The sequence below is a fragment of the Bombina bombina genome, chromosome 5 (assembly GCF_027579735.1).
Source record: "Bombina bombina isolate aBomBom1 chromosome 5, aBomBom1.pri, whole genome shotgun sequence".
Taxonomy (NCBI): domain Eukaryota; kingdom Metazoa; phylum Chordata; class Amphibia; order Anura; family Bombinatoridae; genus Bombina; species Bombina bombina.
In genome coordinates this window covers 1,105,079,699-1,105,101,772 of record NC_069503.1, presented here as the reverse complement: position 1 = coordinate 1,105,101,772, position 22,074 = coordinate 1,105,079,699, and the positions used below count along the sequence as shown (strand labels likewise).

General features: G+C 42.3%; 1 protein-coding gene across 1 annotated transcript in view; it reads right to left on the bottom strand.

Annotated features, from left to right (window-relative positions):
• AGO2 (argonaute RISC catalytic component 2) overlaps positions 1 to 22,074 on the bottom strand; it is a 598,276-nt gene that overhangs the window by 53,921 nt on the left and 522,281 nt on the right. Inside the window, exon 18 of the mRNA XM_053715953.1 lies at positions 16,806 to 17,005. Within this exon, the coding sequence (XP_053571928.1) occupies positions 16,806 to 17,005 (200 nt within the window). The remainder of the gene's footprint in view (positions 1 to 16,805; positions 17,006 to 22,074) is intronic.

Genomic DNA, 22,074 nt, shown 5'->3' with positions numbered 1-22,074 from the left:
AAATTAGACTTATTTTTAGCCTTAAAAGACCTATCTTGTGGAAGGGCGTGGCCCTTTCCCCCAGTGATGTCTGAAATAATCTCTTTCAATTCTGGTCCAAATAGAGTTTTACCTTTGAAAGGGATGTTAAGCAATTTTGTCTTGGATGACACATCCGCTGACCAAGACTTTAGCCAAAGCGCTCTGCGCGCCACGATAGCAAACCCTGAATTTTTCGCCGCTAATCTAGCTAATTGCAAAGCGGCATCTAAAATAAAAGAGTTAGCCAATTTAAGTGCGTGAACTCTGTCCATAACCACCTCATATGGAGTCTCTCTACTGAGCGACTTTTCAAGTTCCTCGAACCAGAACCACGCTGCTGTAGTGACAGGAACAATGCACGAAATTGGTTGTAGAAGGTAACCTTGCTGTACAAAAATCTTTTTAAGCAAACCTTCCAATTTTTTATCCATAGGATCTTTGAAAGCACAACTATCTTCGATAGGAATAGTAGTGCGTTTGTTTAGAGTAGAAACTGCCCCCTCGACCTTAGGGACTGTCTGCCATAAGTCCTTTCTGGGGTCGACCATAGGAAATAATTTCTTAAATATAGGGGGGGGAACAAAAGGTATGCCGGGCTTTTCCCACTCCTTATTTACTATGTCCGCCACCCGCTTGGGTATAGGAAAAGCGTCGGGGTGCACCGGAACCTCTAGGAACTTGTCCATCTTGCATAATTTCTCTGGAATGACCAAGTTGTCACAATCATCCAGAGTAGATAACACCTCCTTAAGCAGTGCGCGGAGATGTTCTAATTTAAATTTAAATGTCACAACATCAGGTTCAGCTTGATGAGAAATTTTTCCTGAATCTGAGATTTCTCCATCTGACAAAACCTCCCTCATGGCCCCTTCAGATTGGTGTGAGGGTATGACAGAACAATTATCATCAGCGCCCTCTTGCTCTTCAGTGTTTAAAACAGAGCAATCACGCTTTCTCTGATAAGTAGGCATTTTGGATAAAATATTTGCTATGGAGTTATCCATTACAGCCGTTAATTGTTGCATGGTAATAAGCATTGGCGCACTAGATGTACTAGGGGCCTCCTGCGTGGGCAAAACTGGTGTAGACACAGTAGGAGATGATGTAGTATCATGTTTACTCCCCTCATCTGAGGAATCATCTTGGGCAATTTCATTATCTGTGGCAGTACTGTCCTTACTTTGTTTGGACGCTATGGCACAATTATCACATAAATTTAAATGGGGAGACACATTGGCTTTCATACATATAGAACATAGCTTATCTGAAGGTACAGACATGTTAAACAGGCTTAAACTTGTCAACAAAGCACAAAAAACTTTTAAAACAAAACCGTTACCGTCTCTTTAAATTTTAAACAGAAAACACTTTATTACTGAATATGTGAAAAAGTATGAAGGAATTGTTCAAAAATTACCAAAATTTCACCACAGTGTCTTAAAGCATTAATAGTATTGCACACCAAATTTCAGAGCTTTAACCCTTAAAATAACGGAACCGGAGCCGTTTATAAATTTAACCCCTATACAGTCCCAGCTATAGTCTTTGCTGAGACCCAACCAAGCCCAGAGGGGAATACGATACCAATTGACGCCTTCTAGAAGCTTTTCCAGCAATTTTTAGATCCTCACACATGCATCTGCATACCCTGCTCTCAAAAAACAACTGCGCAGTAATGGCGCGAAAATGAGGCTCAGTCTATAACTAGGAAGGCCCCCTGACTGGAAAAGGTGTCTAACACAGTGCCTGCCGTTTAATAAACGTTCCCCAAGTTTATAAATGCAAATTGTCAGCCTAAATCTGAATAAAATGCCCAAATAAAGCAATCGATTTAGCTCATAAAAATGTCTACCAGTTTTTTAGCCCATAATAAGCCCTTTATTCTGTTTGTTTGACTAAGAAAATGGCTTACCGGTCCCCATGAAGGGGAATGACAGCCTTCCAGCATTACATGGTCTTGTTAGAAATATGGCTAGTCATACCTTAAGCAGAAAGGTCTGCTGTTTCCCCCAACTGAAGTTACTTCATCTCAACAGTCCTATGTGGAAACAGCAATCGATTTTAGTTACTGTCTGCTAAAATCATCTTCCTCTCACAAACAGAAATCTTCATCCTTTTCTGTTTCAGAGTAAATAGTACATACCAGCACTATTTTAAAATAACAAACACTTGATAGAAGAATAAAAACTACATTTAAACACCAAAAAACTCTTAACCATCTCCGTGGAGATGTTGCCTGTGCAACGGCAAAGAGAATGACTGGGGTGGGCGGAGCCTAGGAGGGACTATATGGCCAGCTTTGCTGGGACTCTTTGCCATTTCCTGTTGGGGAAGAGAATATCCCACAAGTAAGGATGACGCCGTGGACCGGACACACCAATGTTGGAGAAATATTATCTGCATTAACAAGTTTGTCATGACATTCATTACAAACAACAGCCGGAGGAACAGATACCACAAGTTTACAACAAATACACTTAACTTTGGTAGATCCAGCATCAGGCAGCAACTTTCCAGAAGTATCTGATGATTCAGGGTCAATCTGAGACATCTTGCAATATGTAATAGAAAAAACAACATATGAAGCAAAATTGATCAAATTCCTTAAAAGACAGTTTCAGGAATGGGAAAAAATGCCAATGAACAAGCTTCTAGCAACCAGAAGCAAATAAACAATGATACTTAAATAATGTGGAGACGATGACGATATTTTTTAGCGGCAAAAAAAAGACGCCCACATTATTTGGTGCCTAAATGCTTTAAGCGCCAAAAATGACGCCACATCCGGTAACGCCGACATTTTTGGCGCAAAAACTTCAAAAAAATGACGCAACTTCCGGCGACAAGTATGACGCCGGAAATAACAAGAAAATATCTGCGCCAAGAATGACGCAATAAAATGAAGCATTTTCAGCCCCCGCGAGCCTAACAGCCCACAGGAGAAAAAGTCAAATTTTAACGTAAGAAAAAAATTGATTATTCAAATGCATTATCCCAAATAATGAAACTGACTGTCTGAAATAAGGAATGTTGAACATCCTGAATCAAGGCAAATAAATGTTTAAACACATATTTAGAACTTTATATAAAAATGCCCAACCATAGCTTAGAGTGTCACAAAAATAAGACTTACTTTCCCCAGGACACTCATCTACATGTAGTAGAAAGCCAAACCAGTACTGAAACGAGAATCAGTAGAGGTAATGGTATATATAAGAGTATATCGTCGATCTGAAAAGGGAGGTAAGAGATGAATCTCTACGACCGATAACAGAGAACCTATGAAATAGACCCCGCAGAAGGAGATCATTGAATTCAAATAGGCAATACTCTCTTCACATCCCTCTGACATTCACTGCACACAGAGGAAAACCGGGCTCCAGCCTGCTGCGAAGCGCATATCAACGAAGAATCTAGCACAAACTTACTTCACCACCTCCATGGGAGGCAAAGTTTGTAAAACTGATTTGTGGGTGTGGTGAGGGGTGTATTTATAGGCATTTTAAGGTTTGGGAAACTTTGCCCCTCCTGGTAGGAATGTATATCCCATACGTCACTAGCTCATGGACTCTTGCTAATTACATGAAAGAAATTAGCTACTTCTAGCTCAATATTGGCCAACATTTTAGCAGAGTGGTTAGTAAAATAAGCCAGAAGGTGCACCCGTTAAAAAAAAAAAAGGTCCTGGGGAGAACACTGACTGAAGTAATTTTCTTAACTGATTAGGCTTAACAAAAGATGAAGAACCTGCAAAGTGACTTACAACATATGATGATGAATTTGAGAACAGGTCTAAAGATTCTAGGGAATGCTCAAAACAGGGTTGATCAGAAATGTCAAGCACAAAAAGAAATCACTCCAATATGTAATTGTTGCACTACTGCTTTAACAGGGGTTAAATGCATAGCTAGTCAGCTACAGCACAGCAATGTAATGCAGGGGGCTAGCTGAACACATCTTGTGAGCCAATGAGGCATGTGTGTATTCACCAATCACCAGCTAGCTCACAGTAGAGAGCTGTTGCTTCTCAGGTATGCTTTTCAATAAAAACATAATTTATGTAAGAATTTACCTGATAAAACAGAATTTATGTTTACCTGATAAATTTCTTTCTCCAACGGTGTGTCCGGTCCACGGCGTCATCCTTACTTGTGGGGATATTCTCTTCCCCAACAGGAAATGGCAAAGAGCCCAGCAAAGCTGGTCACATGATCCCTCCTAGGCTCCGCCTACCCCAGTCATTCGACCGACGTTAAGGAGGAATATTTGCATAGGAGAAACCATATGGTACCGTGGTGACTGTAGTTAAAGAAAATAAAATATCAGACCTGATTAAAAAAACCAGGGCGGGCCGTGGACCGGACACACCGTTGGAGAAAGAAATTTATCAGGTAAACATAAATTCTGTTTTCTCCAACATAGGTGTGTCCGGTCCACGGCGTCATCCTTACTTGTGGGAACCAATACCAAAGCTTTAGGACACGGATGAAGGGAGGGAGCAAATCAGGTCACCTAAATGGAAGGCACCACGGCTTGCAAAACCTTTCTCCCAAAAATAGCCTCAGAAGAAGCAAAAGTATCAAACTTGTAAAATTTGGTAAAAGTGTGCAGTGAAGACCAAGTCGCTGCCCTACATATCTGATCAACAGAAGCCTCGTTCTTGAAGGCCCATGTGGAAGCCACAGCCCTAGTGGAATGAGCTGTGATTCTTTCGGGAGGCTGCCGTCCGGCAGTCTCGTAAGCCAATCTGATGATGCTTTTAATCCAAAAAGAGAGAGAGGTAGAAGTTGCTTTTTGACCTCTCCTTTTACCTGAATAAACAACAAACAAGGAAGATGTTTGTCTAAAATCCTTTGTAGCATCTAAATAGAATTTTAGAGCGCGAACAACATCCAAATTGTGCAACAAACGTTCCTTCTTTGAAACTGGTTTTGGACACAGAGAAGGTACGATAATCTCCTGGTTAATGTTTTTGTTAGAAACAACTTTTGGAAGAAAACCAGGTTTAGTACGTAAAACCACCTTATCTGCATGGAACACCAGATAAGGAGGAGAACACTGCAGAGCAGATAATTCTGAGACTCTTCTAGCAGAAGAAATCGCAACTAAAAACAAAACTTTCCAAGATAATAACTTAATATCAACGGAATGTAAGGGTTCAAACGGAACCCCCTGAAGAACTGAAAGAACTAAATTGAGACTCCAAGGAGGAGTCAAAGGTTTGTAAACAGGCTTGATTCTAACCAGAGCCTGAACAAAGGCTTGAACATCTGGCACAGCTGCCAGCTTTTTGTGAAGTAATACCGACAAGGCAGAAATCTGTCCCTTCAGGGAACTTGCAGATAATCCTTTCTCCAATCCTTCTTGAAGGAAGGATAGAATCCTAGGAATCTTAACCTTGTCCCAAGGGAATCCTTTAGATTCACACCAACAGATATATTTTTTCCAAATTTTGTGGTAAATCTTTCTAGTCACAGGCTTTCTGGCCTGAACAAGAGTATCGATCACAGAATCTGAGAATCCTCGCTTCGATAAAATCAAGCGTTCAATCTCCAAGCAGTCAGCTGGAGTGAAACCAGATTCGGATGTTCGAACGGACCCTGAACAAGAAGGTCTCGTCTCAAAGGTAGCTTCCAAGGTGGAGCCGATGACATATTCACCAGATCTGCATACCAAGTCCTGCGTGGCCACGCAGGAGCTATCAAGATCACCGACGCCCTCTCCTGCTTGATCCTGGCTATCAGCCTGGGGATGAGAGGAAATGGCGGGAACACATAAGCTAGTTTGAAGGTCCAAGGTGCTACTAGTGCATCCACTAGAGCCGCCTTGGGATCCCTGGATCTGGCCCCGTAGCAAGGAACTTTGAAGTTCTGACGAGAGGCCATCAGATCCATGTCTGGAATGCCCCACAGGTGAGTGACTCGGGCAAAGATTTCCGGATGGAGTTCCCACTCCCCCGGATGCAATGTCTGACGACTCAGAAAATCCGCTTCCCAATTTTCCACTCCTGGGATGTGGATAGCAGACAGGTGGCAGGAGTGAGACTCCGCCCAAAGAATAATTTTGGTTACTTCTTCCATCGCTAGGGAACTCCTTGTTCCCCCCTGATGGTTGATGTACGCCACAGTCGTCATGTTGTCTGATTGAAACCGTATGAACCTGGTCCTCGCAAGCTGGGGCCAGGCCTGGAGCGCATTGAATATCGCTCTCAGTTCCAGAATATTTATCGGTAGAAGAGATTCTTCCCGAGACCAAAGACCCTGAGCTTTCAGGGATCCCCAGACCGCGCCCCAGCCTATCAGACTGGCGTCGGTCGTGACAATGACCCACTCTGGTCTGTGGAACATCATCCCTTGAGACAGATTGTCCAGGGACAGCCACCAACGGAGTGAGTCTCTGGTCCTCTGATTTACTTGTATCTTCGGAGACAAGTCTGTATAGTCCCCATTCCACTGACTGAGCATGCACAGTTGTAATGGTCTTAGATGAATGCGCGCAAAAGGAACTATGTCCATCGCCGCCACCATCAACCCGATCACTTCCATGCACTGAGCTATGGAAGGAAGAGGAACGGAATGAAGTATCCGACAAGAGTCCAGAAGCTTTGTTTTTCTGGCCTCTGTTAGAAAGATCCTCATTTCTAAGGAGTCCATAATTGTTCCCAAGAAGGGAACCCTTGTTGACGGGGATAGAGAACTCTTTTCCACGTTCACTTTCCAGCCGTGAGATCTGAGAAAGGCCAGGACAATGTCCGTGTGAGCCTTTGCTTGAGGAAGGGACGACGCTTGAATCAGAATGTCGTCCAGGTAAGGTACTACTGCAATGCCCCTTGGTCTTAGCACCGCTAGAAGGGACCCTAGTACCTTTGTGAAAATCCTTGGAGCAGTGGCTAATCCGAAAGGAAGCGCCACGAACTGGTAATGTTTGTCCAGGAATGCAAACCTTAGGAACCGATGATGTTCCTTGTGGATAGGAATATGTAGATACGCATCCTTTAAATCCACCGTGGTCATAAATTGACCTTCCTGGATGGAAGGAAGGATAGTTCGAATGGTTTCCATCTTGAACGATGGGACCTTGAGAAATTTGTTTAAGATCTTGAGATCTAGGATTGGTCTGAACGTTCCCTCTTTTTTGGGAACTATGAACAGATTGGAGTAGAACCCCATCCCTTGTTCTCTTAATGGAACAGGATGAATCACTCCCATTTTTAACAGGTCTTCTACACAATGTAAGAACGCCTGTCTTTTTATGTGGTCTGAAGACAACTGCGACCTGTGGAACCTCCCCCTTGGGGGAAGTCCCTTGAATTCCAGAAGATAACCCTGGGAGACTATTTCTAGCGCCCAAGGATCCAGAACATCTCTTGCCCAAGCCTGAGCGAAGAGAGAGAGTCTGCCCCCCACCAGATCCGGTCCCGGATCGGGGGCCAATATTTCATGCTGTCTTGGTAGCAGTGGCAGGTTTCTTGGCCTGCTTTCCCTTGTTCCAGCCTTGCATTGGTCTCCAAGCTGGCTTGGCCTGAGAAGTATTACCCTCTTGCTTAGAGGACGTAGCACCTTGGGCTGGTCCGTTTTTACGAAAGGGACGAAAATTAGGTCTATTTTTTGCCTTGAAGGGCCGATCCTGAGGAAGGGCGTGGCCCTTACCCCCAGTGATATCAGAGATAATCTCTTTCAAGTCAGGACCAAACAGCGTTTTCCCCTTGAAAGGAATGTTTAGTAGCTTGTTCTTGGAAGACGCATCAGCCGACCAAGATTTCAACCAAAGCGCTCTGCGCGCCACAATAGCAAACCCAGAGTTCTTAGCCGCTAACTTAGCCAATTGCAAAGAGGCGTCTAGAGTGAAAGAATTAGCCAATTTGAGAGCATTGATTCTGTCCATAATCTCCTCATAAGGAGGAGAGTCACTATCGAGCACCTTAAGCAGTTCATCAAACCAGAAATATGCGGCAGTAGTGACAGGGACAATGCATGAAATGGGTTGTAGAAGGTAACCCTGCTGAACAAACATCTTTTTAAGCAAACCTTCTAATTTTTTATCCATAGGATCTTTGAAAGCACAACTATCCTCTATGGGAATAGTGGTGCGTTTGTTTAAAGTAGAAACCGCTCCCTCGACCTTGGGGACTGACTGCCATAAGTCCTTTCTGGGGTCGACCATAGGAAACAATTTTTTAAATATGGGGGGAGGGACGAAAGGAATACCGGGCCTTTCCCATTCTTTATTAACAATGTCCGCCACCCGCTTGGGTATAGGAAAAGCTTCTGGGAGCCCCGGCACCTCTAGGAACTTGTCCATTTTACATAGTTTCTCTGGGATGACTAAATTTTCACAATCATCCAGAGTGGATAATACCTCCTTAAGCAAAATGCGGAGATGTTCCAATTTAAATTTAAATGTAATCACATCAGATTCAGCCTGCTGAGAAATGTTCCCTAAATCAGTAATTTCTCCCTCAGACAAAACCTCCCTGGCCCCCTCAGATTGGGTTAGGGGCCCTTCAGAGATATTAATATCAGCGTCGTCATGCTCTTCAGTAACTAAAACAGAGCAGCCACGCTTACGCTGACAAGGGTTAATTTTGGCTAAAATGTTTTTGACAGAATTATCCATTACAGCCGTTAATTGTTGCATAGTAAGGAGTATTGGCGCGCTAGATGTACTAGGGGCCTCCTGAGTGGGCAAGACTCGTGTAGACGAAGGAGGGAATGATGCAGTACCATGCTTACTCCCCTCACTTGAGGAATCATCTTGGGCATCATTGTCATTATCACATAAATCACATTTATTTAAATGAATAGGAATTCTGGCTTCCCCACATTCAGAACACAGTCTATCTGGTAGTTCAGACATGTGAAACAGGCATAAACTTGATCAGAAAGTACAAAAAACGTTTTAAAATAAAACCGTTACTGTCACTTTAAATTTTAAACTGAACACACTTTATTACTGCAATTGCGAAAAAACATGAAGGAATTGTTCAAAATTCACCAAATTTTCACCACAGCGTCTTAAAGCCTTGAAAATATTGCACACCAATTTTGGAAGCTTTAACCCTTAAAATAACGGAACCGGAGCCGTTTTAAGCTTTAAACCCCTTTACAGTCCCTGGTATCTGCTTTGCTGAGACCCAACCAAACCCAAAGGGGAATACGATACCAAATGACGCCTTCAGAAGTCTTTTATAAGTATCAGAGCTCCTCTCACATGCGACTGCATGCCATGCCTCTCAAAAACAAGTGCGCAACACCGGCGCGAAAATGAGACTCTGCCTATGCTTTGGGAAAGCCCCTAAAGAATAAGGTGTCTAAAACAGTGCCTGCCGATATTATTATATCAAAATACCCAGATAAAATGATTCCTCAAGGCTAAATATGTGTTAATAATCAATCGATTTAGCCCAGAAAAAGTCTACAGTTTAAATAAGCCCTTGTGAAGCCCTTATTTACAATCGTAATAAACATGGCTTACCGGATCCCATAGGGAAAATGACAGCTTCCAGCATTACATCGTCTTGTTAGAATGTGTCATACCTCAAGCAGCAAGGGACTGCAAACTGTTCCCCCAACTGAAGTTAATTGCTCTCAACAGTCCTGTGTGGAACAGCCATGGATTTTAGTTACGGTTGCTAAAATCATTTTCCTCATACAAACAGAATTCTTCATCTCTTTTCTGTTTCTGAGTAAATAGTACGTACCAGCACTATTTGAAAATAACAAACTCTTGATTGAATAATGAAAAACTACAGTTAAACACTAAAAAACTCTAAGCCATCTCCGTGGAGATGTTGCCTGTACAACGGCAAAGAGAATGACTGGGGTAGGCGGAGCCTAGGAGGGATCATGTGACCAGCTTTGCTGGGCTCTTTGCCATTTCCTGTTGGGGAAGAGAATATCCCCACAAGTAAGGATGACGCCGTGGACCGGACACACCTATGTTGGAGAAATTAATTTCTTTCATATTGGCAAGAGTCCATGAGCTAGTGACGTATAGGATATACAATCCTACCAGGAGGGGCAAAGTTTCCCAAAACTCAAAATGCCTATAAATACACCCCCCACCACACCCACAATTCAGTTTAACGAATAGCCAAGCAGTGGGGTGATAAAGAAAGGAGTAGAAAGCATCAACAAAGGAAATTTGGAAATTGTGCTTTATACAAAAAATCATAACCACCATAAAAAGGGTGGGCCTCATGGACTCTTGCCAATATGAAAGAAATGAATTTATCAGGTAAGTTCTTACATAAATTATGTTTTCTTTCATGTAATTGGCAAGAGTCCATGAGGTAGTGACATATGGGATATCAATACCCAAGATGTGGAGTCTTCCACTCAAGAGTCACTAGAGAGGGAGGGAATAAAAATAAAAACAGCCATATTCCGCTGAAAAAATTAATCCACAACCTAAAACAAAAATAAGTTTATTTCATCTTTGAAAGAAAAAAAATTAAATCAAAAGCAGAAGAATCAAACTGAAACAGCTGCCTGAAGAACTTTTCTACCAAAAACTGCTTCCGAAGAAGCAAATACATCAAAACGGTAGAATTTAGTAAATGTATGCAAAGAAGACCAAGTTGCCGCTTTGCAAATCTGATCAACTGAAGCTTCATTCTTAAAAGCCCACGAAGTGGAGACTGATCTAGTAGAATGAGCTGTAATTGTCTGAGGCGAGGTCTGACCCGACTCCAAATATGATTGACGAATCAAAAGTTTCAACCAAGAAGCCAAGAAAATAGCAGAAGCCTTCTGACCTTTCCTAGGACCAGAAAATAAAACAAATAGACTGGAAGTCTTCCTGAAATCTTTAGTAGCTTCAACATAATATTTCAAAGCTCTTACCACATCCAAAGAATGTAAGGATCACTCCAAAGAAATCTTAGGATTAGGACATAAGGAAGGGACAACAATTTCTCTACTAATGTTAGAATTCACAACCTTAGGTAAAAATTGAAAACAAGTCAGCAAAACGGCCTTATCCTGATGAAAAATCAGAAAAGGAGACTCACAAGAAAGAGCAGATAACTCAGAAACTCTTCTAGCAGAAGAGATAGCCAAAAGAAACAACACTTTCCAAGAAAGTAGTTTAATATCTAAAGAATGCATAGGTTCAAATGGAGGAGCCTGTAAAGCATTCAGAACCAAATTAAGACTCCAAGGAGAAGAAAGTGACTTAATGACAGGCTTAATACGAATTAAAGCCTGTACTAAACAGTGTATATCAGGAAGTATAGCAATCTTTCTGTGAAATAAAACAGAAAGAGCGGAGATTTGTCATTTCAAGGAACTTGCAGACAAACCCTTATTCAAACCACCCTGAAGGAACTGTAAAATTCTAGGAATCCTAAAAGAATGCCAGGAGAATTTATGAGAAGAACACCATGAAATGTAAGTCTTCCAAACTCAATAAAAAATCTTTCTAGAGACAGATTTACGAGCTTGTAACATAGTATTAATCACTGAGTCAGAGAAACCTCTGACTTAGAACTAAGCGTTCAATTTCCATATCTTCAAATTTAATGATTTGAGATCATGATGGAAAAACGGACCTTGAGATAGTAGGTCAGGCCGTAACGGAAGTGGCCAAGGCGGGCAACTGGACATCCGAACCAGATCCGCATACCAAAACCTGTGTGGCCATGCTGGAGCCACCAGCAACACAAAAGACTGTTCCATGATGATTTTGGAGATCACTCTTGGAAGGAGAACTAGAGGCGGGAAGATGTAAGCAGGATGATAACACCAAGGAAGTGTCAGCGCATCCACTGCTTCCGCCTGAATATCCCTGGACCTGGACAGGTATCTGGGAAGTTTCTTGTTTAGATGAGAGGCCATGAGATCTATCTCTGGAAGACCCCACATCTGAACAATCTGAGAAAACACATCTGGATGGAGAGACCACTCCCCTGGATGTAAAGTCTGGCGGCTGAGATAATCCGCCTACCAATTGTCTACACCTGGGATATGCACCGCAGAGATTAGACAGAAGCTGGATTCCCCTCAAGCAAGAATCGGAGATACTTCTTTCATAGCTTGGGGACTGCGAGTCTCACCCTGATGATTGACATAAGCCACAGTTGTTATATTGTCTGTCTGAAAACAAATGAACGGTTCTCTCTTTAGCAGAGGCCAGAACTGAAGAGCCCTGAGAATTGAACGGAGTTCTAAAATATTTATTGGTAATCACCTCTTGAGATTTCCAAACCCCTTGTGCTGTCAGAGATCCCCAAACAGCTCCCCATCCTGAAAGACTCACATCTGTTGAGATCACAGTCCAGGTTGGCCGAATAAAAGAAGCCCCTTGAACCAAACAATGGTGATCTATCCACCATGTCAGAGAGTGTCGTACATTGGGATTGAAGGGTATTAATTGTGATATCTTTGTATAATCCCTGCGCCATTGATTCAGCATGCAAAGCATGCACATAGCCACTGAAGGGAATGACTGAGACTGAAGGTGCCGGCATGCTGCGACAAATTGGACACTGAATCTATCTGGAAGCCTAAAAAGGTGACCCTTGTTTGAGGAATCAAGAAACTTTTTGGTAAATTGATCCTCCAACCATGTTTCCGAAGAAACAACACTAGTTGATTCATGTGAGGTTCTGCAGTACGTAAAGACTGAGCTAGTACCAAGATATTGTCCAAATAAGGAAACACCGCAATAACCTGTTCTCTGATTACAGATAGTAGGGCACCCAGAACCTTTGAAAAGATTCTTGGAGCTGTTGCTAGGCCAAATGGAAGAGCAACAAATTGGTAATGCTTGTCTAGAAAAGAGAATCTCAGAAACTGATAGTGTTCTGGATGAATCGGAATATGAAGGTATGTATCCTGCAAGTCTATTGTGGACATATAATGTCCTTGCTGAACAAAAGGCAGAATAGTCCTTATAGTCACCATCTTGAAAGTTGGTACATAACGATTCAAAATTTTTAGATCCAGAACTGGTCTGAATAAATTTTCTTTATTTGGTACAATGAATAGGTTTGAATAAAACCCCAAACCTTGTTCCTGAGGAGGAACTGGCGGGCATTATTACCACTGAAGACTCCAGGTCTGAAACACACTTCAGAAAAGCCTGAGCTTTTACTGGATTTACAGGGATACGCGAGAGAAAAAATCTTTTCACAGGAGGTCTTACTTTGAATCCTATTCGATACCCTTGAGAGACAATGCTCTGAATCCAATGATTTTGGACAGATTTTATCCAAAAACCCTTGAACAACCTTAATCTGCCCCCTACCAGCTGAGCTGGAATGAGGGCCGCACCTTCATGCGGACTTAGGGGCTGACTTTGGTTTCCTAAATGGCTTGGATTTATTCCAATTTGAGGAAGGCTTCCAATTGGAAGCAGATTCCTTGGGAGGAGGATTGAGTTTTTGTTCCTTATTCTGACGAAAGGAACGAAAACGGTTAGAAGCCTTAGATTTACCCTAAGGTTTTTTTATCCTGAGGCAGAAAAACTCCCTTTTCCCCAGTGATAGTTGAAATAAAAGAATCCAACTGAGAACCAAATAAATTATTACCTTGGAAAGAAAGAGATAGTAATCTTAGTCATATCAGCATTCCAAGATTTAAGCCACAAAGCTCTTCTAGCTAATAAAGCTAAAGACATGGATCTAACATCAATTTTGATAATATCAAAAATGGCATAACTAATAAAATGATTAGCATGTTGCAGTAAGCGAACAATGCTAGATATGTCAGAATCCAATTCTTGTTGCGCTAAATTCTCCAACCAGAAAGTTGATTCAGCCGCAACATCAGCCAAAGAAATAGCAGGTCTGAGAAGATGACCTGAATATAAATAGGCATTCCTTAGATAAGATTCAAGCTTCCTATTTAAAGGGACAGTCTACACCAGAATTTTTTTTGTTTTAAAAGATAGATAATCCCTTTATTACCCATTTCCCAGTTTTGCATAACTAACACAGTTATAATAATATACTTTTAACCTCTGTGATTATCTTGTATCTAAGCCTCTGCAAACTGCCCATTTTTTCAGTTCTTTTGACAGACTTGCAGTCTAGCCAATCAGTGCCTGCTCCCAGATAACACTGTGCTCGTGCACGAAAAGTTATCTATATGAAATACGTGAACTAACACCCTCTAGTGGTGAAAAACTGTTAAAATGCAATCTGAAAGAGGTGGGCTTCAAGGTCTAAGAAATTAGCATATGAACCTCCTAGGTTAAGCTTTCAACTAAGAATACCAAGAGAACAAAGCAAAATTGGTGATAAAAGTAAATTGGAAAAGTGCTTAAAATTACATGCTCTATCTGAATCATGAAAGTTTATTTTGGCCTAGACTGTCCCTTTAAAGGATCCTTAAAGGAAGTACTATCTTCCATAGGAATAGTGGTACGTTTAGCAAGAGTAGAAATAGCCCCATCAACTTTGGGGATTTTTCCCCAAAACTCAATAGATTTTGCTGGTAAAGGATACAATTTTTTTAAACCTTGAAGAAGGAATAAAAGAAGTACCTGGCTTATTCCATTCCCTAGAAATCATATCAGAAATAGCCTCAGGAATAGGAAAAACAGCATTTAAACGTTTATTAGACTGAACGTCAATAGGACTGGTTACCTCAATATCCAAAGTAATTAACACTTCTTTCAATAAAGAACGCATATACTCTATTTTAAATAAATAAGTAGCTTCGTGGGTGTCAATGTCTGAGGAAGGATCGGCTGTCTCAGATAGATCCTCATCAGAAGAGGATAAATTATTATGTTCTTGGTTATTTGAAATTTCATCAGCTAAATGAGAAGTTTTAAAAGACCTTTTACGTTTATTAGAAGGTGGAAATGCAGACAAAGCCTTCAGAATAGAATCAGAAACAAATTCTTTAAAATTTACAGGTATATCCTGCACATTAGAAGTTGAAGCAACTGAAACTGGCAATGTACTATTACTGATGGAAACACTATCTGCATGTAAAAGTTTACCATGACAACTATTACAAATGACATTCGGTGAAATAATTTCTACAATTTTACAACAAATGCACTTAGCTTTGGTAGAACCGATGTCAGGCAGCAATGTTCCAGCAGAAACTTCTGAGACTCAGATTGGGACATCTTGCACAATGTAAGAGAAAAAACAACATATAAAGCAAAATTATCTATTTCCTTATATGACAGTTTCAGGAATGGGAAAAAATGCAAAAGCATAGGCCTCTGATAGAGAAAAAAAGCAAGAGGCAAACATCAATGGGGTATTGAAATAATGAAAGTTTGGCGCCAAGTATGACGCACAACGTAACGTAAACTTTTTTGGCACCAAAAATAACCGGAAATGACACACTCGCGTCACTAATGACGCCGCCGTGTGAAAGGTCTCGGTGTCACGTATGACGCCGGAAATGACGAAGTTGCGTCATAAACGTATTTTTTCGCGCCAAAAATATTTTCGCACCAAGAATGACGCAATAAAGTTTAGCATTTGACGCACCCGCAGGCCTAATACCCGCAATAGCAAGAAGTAGTCAATTGAAAAAAAAAGACTAAACCCCAGGTAAGAAAAAAATTTCTTAAAACGTTTATATTCCCCAAATATGAAACTGACAGTCTGCAGAAGGAAATACATGAACCTGACTCATGGCAAATATAAGTACAATACATATATTTAGAACTTTATATAAATGCATAAAGTGCCAAACCATAGCTGAGGTGTCTTAAATAATGAAAACATACTTACCAAAAGACACCCATCCACATATAGCAGATAGCCAAACCAGTACTAAAACAGTTATTAGTAGAGGTAATGGTAAATTGAGAGTATATCGTCGATCTGAAAAGCGAGGTAGGAGATGAATCTCTACGACCGATAACAGAGAACCTATGAAATAGACCCCCGTTAGGGAAATCATTGTATTCAAATAAGTGATACTCCCTTCACGTCCCTCTGACATTCGCTGGAATGTCAGAGGGACGTGAGGAATCGGGCTTCAACAATGCTGAGAAGCGCATATTAACGTAGAATCTAGCACAAACTTACTTCACCACCTCCATAGGAGGCAAAGTTTGTAAAACTGAATTGTGGGTGTGGTGAGGGGTGTATTTATAGGCATTTTAAGGTTTGGCAAACTTTGCCCCTCCTGGTAGGATTGTATATCCCATAGGTCACTAGCTCATGGACTCTTGCCAATTACATGAAAGAAAGTAAAGTAAATTTGACAATAAAAATAAATTCTAAAGTCTCTTACAATGTCAGGCTCTCTTCTCAACGACAAAAATTTACTTTTGACTATCAAGTTAATTTAAGAAATCTAATCCCAAAGAGAGGGGACAGGATCTAGTGATGCATGTGTGGTATGAGGAGATCTTTAATCACAATACCCTGTAGGGTAGATATTAACATGGACTGAAAGAAATTGAATACTGACAAAGACCATGCGAAAGAGGGGGAAGATGGGCAGAGTATCAGAAACTAGCTTAGATTTACATAAAGCACAAGAGTTGCTTTTTTTTTAGCAAAAAAGTAAAAGAACCATTTACAAACAAACACACTCATGCAGGTAAAATGGACCATTGGGAAAATATTAAAGGGGAAAATGTCTTTAAGGGCTTGATTTCTTCTGCGAACTGTATTTTACATAGCTGTTGTATAATAAATATTGCAGACAAAAACAGCTACTTCAAATGACAAAATATAATGTGAATATGTTATTTCTAAACAATTTAATTCACTAAAGCAAGTAAAATGGATCATTGGGAACATGTTAAAGAGAAAATATTACAGTACAATGTTAAGCTCTACTGTACATTATAAAAGGTACCTGTCGTGCTCTTTGTCCACCAAATGATACCGTGCCCTGAATGCCACAAGATGTGCATAGTATGCAGGAGCAGGAATAGACACGGAACGAGTGCATCGTACATAAGTGTGACAGAGCTGGTAGGTGAGAATCTGAAGCTCATCAGATGAGAAACGATTATCATCCCAGAGAACATGATAATGTGAGGGCCTACTTGTTCCCTGTAGAAAGGATGTACAAGTATTAAAATATGCATACATATCAAGGTAAAATGTTAGATTACATAATTTCCGCACTTTCTACATTATGAGATTAAAAATGTAACTAAACAAAAAAATATTTCTTACGCTACATTAAACCATTCGTTACCAGGACTTTCAGAGAAGAACTTGCTCAAAATACCAGAGAATGTTTAGCATTTTTGTTATCCCTCTATTTAAACAGAAATAACAAATTATGCTTACCTGATAATTCAATTTCCATCGTGGGGAGGAGAGTCCGCGGCTTCATTCTATACTTTTGGTAAAAAGGTGGACCCTAATCTAAGAGCACCACAGCCTGTAAAACATTTCTCCCAAAAACAGCTTCCGCAGAAGCAAAAACTTCAAATTTATAAAACTTTGTAAAAGTGTGTAAGGAGGACCAGGTAGCAACCTTACAAATCTGCTCCATAGAGGCCTCGTTCTTGAAGACCCAAGACGAAGCCACAGCTCTAGTTGAATGAGCCGTGATCCTCAGGCTTATGTCCCGCTGTCTCATAGGCCAACCGAATCAAACTCCACAACCAAAAGGACAAAGAAGTAGAAGAGGCCCTCTGCGCGTCCAGGAATATACTACAAAAAGAGATGTAGACTGTCTGAAATCCTTTGTAGCCTGAAGATAGAACCTCAAGACACAAACCACATCCAGATGGAAGAAGAACAAGGATTAGGACACAAAGGAGGAACAATTATTTTGTGATTGATGTTACGGTTAGACACCACCTTGGGAAGAAACCCCAAACCGGTGCGAAGAACAGCCTTATCCGCATGAAAAACCAGATAAGGAGGCTCGAATTGCAAGGCCGCCAGCTCAGATACTCTGCATGCCGATGCAATGGCCAACAGGAAGAGAACCTTCCAGGACAGAATCTTAATGTCAATAGAATGCATAGGCTCAAACGGAACCCTCTGCAATACCTTAAGGACCAAGTTTAAGCTCCATGGAGGAGCAGACTGCCTAAAGACAGGCCTGATTCTAAACAGAGCCTGAACAAAAGATTGAATGTCAGGAAACTCAGCGAGTCTCCTGTGCAACAAAACTGATAATGCAGAAATCTGTCCCTTTAAGGAACTGACGACAAGACCCTTCTCCAAACCTTCTTGGAGAAAAGACAGAATCCTGGATACCTTCACCTTGCGCCAAGGATATCCGTGCTTCTCACACCAGGACAAGTAAGTCCTCCACACCTTATAGTAGATGTGACGAGTGACTGGCTTCCTTGCCTGAACTAGTGTCAATCACACTTTCAGAAAAACCTCTCTTGGCTAAGACTAAGCGTTCAATCTCCACGCAGACAGCCTCAGAGAAACGAGATTTTGATGTTGAAATGGACCCTGTTCCAGCAGATCCCTGCGACAGGGTAACCTCCATAGTGGAGAGGATGACATCCCCACCAGATTCACAAACAACGTCCTCCGCGGCCACGATGGAGCAATCAGGATGGCTGAAGCTTGCTCCTGCTTGATGCGTGCCACTACACGAGGTAGAAGTGGTAATGGTGGAAAAATATAAGCTAGGTTGAATTCCCAAGGCACCACTAAGGCATCTATCAGCTCTGCCTGTGTATCCCTGGAACTCGACCCGTATCGGGGAAGCTTGCAATTGAGTCTGGACACCATGAGATCTATCTCCGGCGTTCCCAATCTGAGACAAATCTCCGCAAACACTTCAGGGTGAAGAGACCATTCCCCCCGGAAGGACTGCCTGCGGAGAATGTCCGCTTCCCAGTTGTCCACACCTGGAATGTGGATCGCTGAAAGCGAGCAGCTGTGGGACTCCGCCCACTCCAAAATCCGAGGGACCCTCCCTCATTGCCAGGGAGCTCTTCATTCCCTCCTGTTTGATGTAAGCAACCGAGGTAATGTTGTCGGTCTGGAATCTGATAAAGTTGAACGACCCCAGAGCGTTGTAAATTGCTCGAAGTTCCAGAATATTTATCGGAAGGAGAGAGACTCCTCCCGGGACCATTTTCCTTGTGCATTCTGGCACCCTAAACAGCTCCCCATCCTGCCAGACTCAAGTCCGTGGTCACAATCTCCAAGGACGGTCTCAAGAAGGATGTCCTCAGGGACAGATGCTCCGTACGGATCCACCAAGAGAGGGAGTCCCTGGTCCGAGCATCCATGGATATATACGCTGTGATAGATCCGAATGATCACTGTCTCAACATGCAGAATTGAAGAGGTCTGAGATGGAACCTGGCAAAAGGGATGACGTCTATGCTGGAAACCATGAGCCCGATCATTTCCATAAACTGAGCCACCGAAGGGCAAGACAGGTGGACGCAATCTTCCTGCGTCGTTGCTCTGGGAGAAATATTTTTATGGACATAGAGTCTATTATCGTGGCCAGGAACTCCACCCTGTTGCTAGGAACCAGGGAACTCTTTCCTGAGTTGATCTTCCAACCGTGAGATTGGAGCAATAAAAGAAGAGCCCTCGAATGGTCCTCTACCAAACTGAACGACGGCGACTGGACTAGGCTGTCGTCCAAATAGGGTGCCACAGCAATGCCACTGGATCTGGCAACTGCAAGAAGCGCCCCCAGAACCTTCGTGAAGACTCTCTGGGCCATCGCCAGACCGAAGGGAAGGGCCACAAACTGGAAGTGTTGGTCCAGAAACGCAAATCTTAGGAACTTGAAGTGGTCCCTGTGAATTGGAACATGAAGGTAAGCATCCTTCAAGCCTATTGTCATGAACTGTCCCTCTTGAACTAGGGGCAGAATAGACCAGATAGTTTCCATTTTGAATGATGGAACAGCAAGAAACTTGTTTAAACACTTTAGGTCCAGAATCGGTCGGAACGTGCCCTTCTTTGGAACCACAAAAAGAAATGAATAGTACCCTAGACCCCTTTACGTTCAGGGTACTGGTACGATAACACCTAGAGAGGAGAGATCCCTCACACATTCTAGAAAGGCCTCTCTCTTTTCCGGTCTTGAAGACAGGTTTGACAGGAGGAATCTGCTCCTGGGCGGATGGGACCTGAAAACTATCCTGTAAGTCTAGGCGACAACCTCCAGAACCCAAGGGTCCTGAACGTCCTGCAACCAGGCTTCGGAGAAGAGATAGGTCTGGAGACCGGTCGGGGGCTGCCCCTTCATGCCAATTTTGTCTCGGCGGGCTTCTCATTCTGCTTGGACTTGTTCCAAGACAGAGCAGGTTTCCAAGTTCCCTTTGACAGATCCGCTTTCCCGGCGGGCTGCTGGCGCTGGGCCTTGTCCGTGCGAAAGGACCAAAAAGTAGATCCTTTAGGCTTAGCCTTCTTATCCTGCAGGTAGGAAAGCTCCCTTGCCTCCCGGAATCCAATCCTGGATAGAACAGAATCTTTCCTTGAAAAGGCAGGGACAACAGCCTCGACTTAGAGGTCATGTCCGCAGATCAAGACTTTAGCCACAGAGCCCTGCGAGCTAAACTGAGAATCTTGAAACCTATGCGTTCAGGTGAATATTGGCGTCGCAAATTAAAGAATTGGCGACCTTCAACGTCTTAATCTTATCCTGTATCTCGTCGATGGAAGTCTCCCACTCGACCATATCACACAGGGATTCACACCAATGTGTCGCAGCTCTGGTAACAGCGGCTACAGCCGGTTTAAAAACAAACCCCGTGTGCTGAAACATTTTCCTTAACATGTTTTCCAACTTTTTATCCACGGGCTCTTTAAATGAAAAACTATCCTCGAGAGGAAAAGTCGTCAGCTTTGCGATAGCACCATCCACCTTAGGGACAGTCCCCCACAGGTCGAGCTGAGAGTCCGGAACGGAGAACAGTTTCTTAAAGGAAGAAAGGGAAAACACAATTTATGCTTACCTGATAAATTTATTTCTCTTGTGGTGTATCCAGTCCACGGATCATCCATTACTTGTGGGATATTCTCATTCCCAACAGGAAGTTGACAGAGGACACCCACAGCAGAGCTGTTATATAGCTCCTCCCCTAACTGCCATATCCAGTCATTCGACCGAAAACAAGCCGAGAAAGGAGAAACCATAGGGTGCAGTGGTGACTGTAGTTTAAATTTAAAAATTACCTGCCTTAAAATGACAGGGCGGGCCGTGGACTGGATACACCACAAGAGAAATAAATTTATCAGGTAAGCATAAATTGTGTTTTCTCTTGTAAGGTGTATCCAGTCCACGGATCATCCATTACTTGTGGGATACCAATACCAAAGCTAAAGTACACGGATGAAGGGAGGGACAAGGCAGGTACTTAAACGGAAGGTACCACTGCCTGTAAAACCTTTCTCCCAAAAATAGCCTCCGAAGAAGCAAAAGTATCAAATTTGTAGAATTTTGAAAAGGTATGAAGCGAAGACCAAGTCGCCGCCTTGCAAATCTGTTCAACAGAAGCCTCATTTTTAAAGGCCCAAGTGGAAGGCACAGCTCTAGTAGAATGAGCTGTTATCTTTTCAGGAGGCTGCTGTCCAGCAGTCTCATAGGCTAAGCGGATTATGCTTCTTAGCCAAAAAGAAAGAGGTTGCCGAAGCCTTTTGACCTCTACTCTGTCCAGAGTAGACCACAAACAAAGCAGATGTTTGACGGAAATCTTTAGTAGCTTGTAAGTAAAACTTTAAAGCACGAACCACGTCCAGATTGTGTAATAGACGTTCCTTCTTTGAAGAAGGATTAGGACACAAGGATGGAACAACAATCTCTTGATTGATATTCTTGTTAGATACCACCTTAGGTAAACACCCAGGTTTGGTACGCAGGACTACCTTATCCATATGGAAGATCAGATAAGGAGGATCACATTGTAGGGCAGATAACTCGGAGACTCTACGAGCCGAGGAAATAGCTACCAAAAAAAAGAACTTTCCAAGATAAAAGTTTGAGATCTATGGAATGAAGAGGTTCAAACGGAACTCCTTGAAGAACCTTAAGAACCAAATTTAAGCTCCATGGCGGAGCAACAGGTTTAAACACAGGCTTGATTCTAACTAAAGCCTGACAAAATGCCTGAACGTCTGGAACATCTGCCAGACGCTTGTGCAAAAGAATAGACAGAGCAGAAATCTGTCCC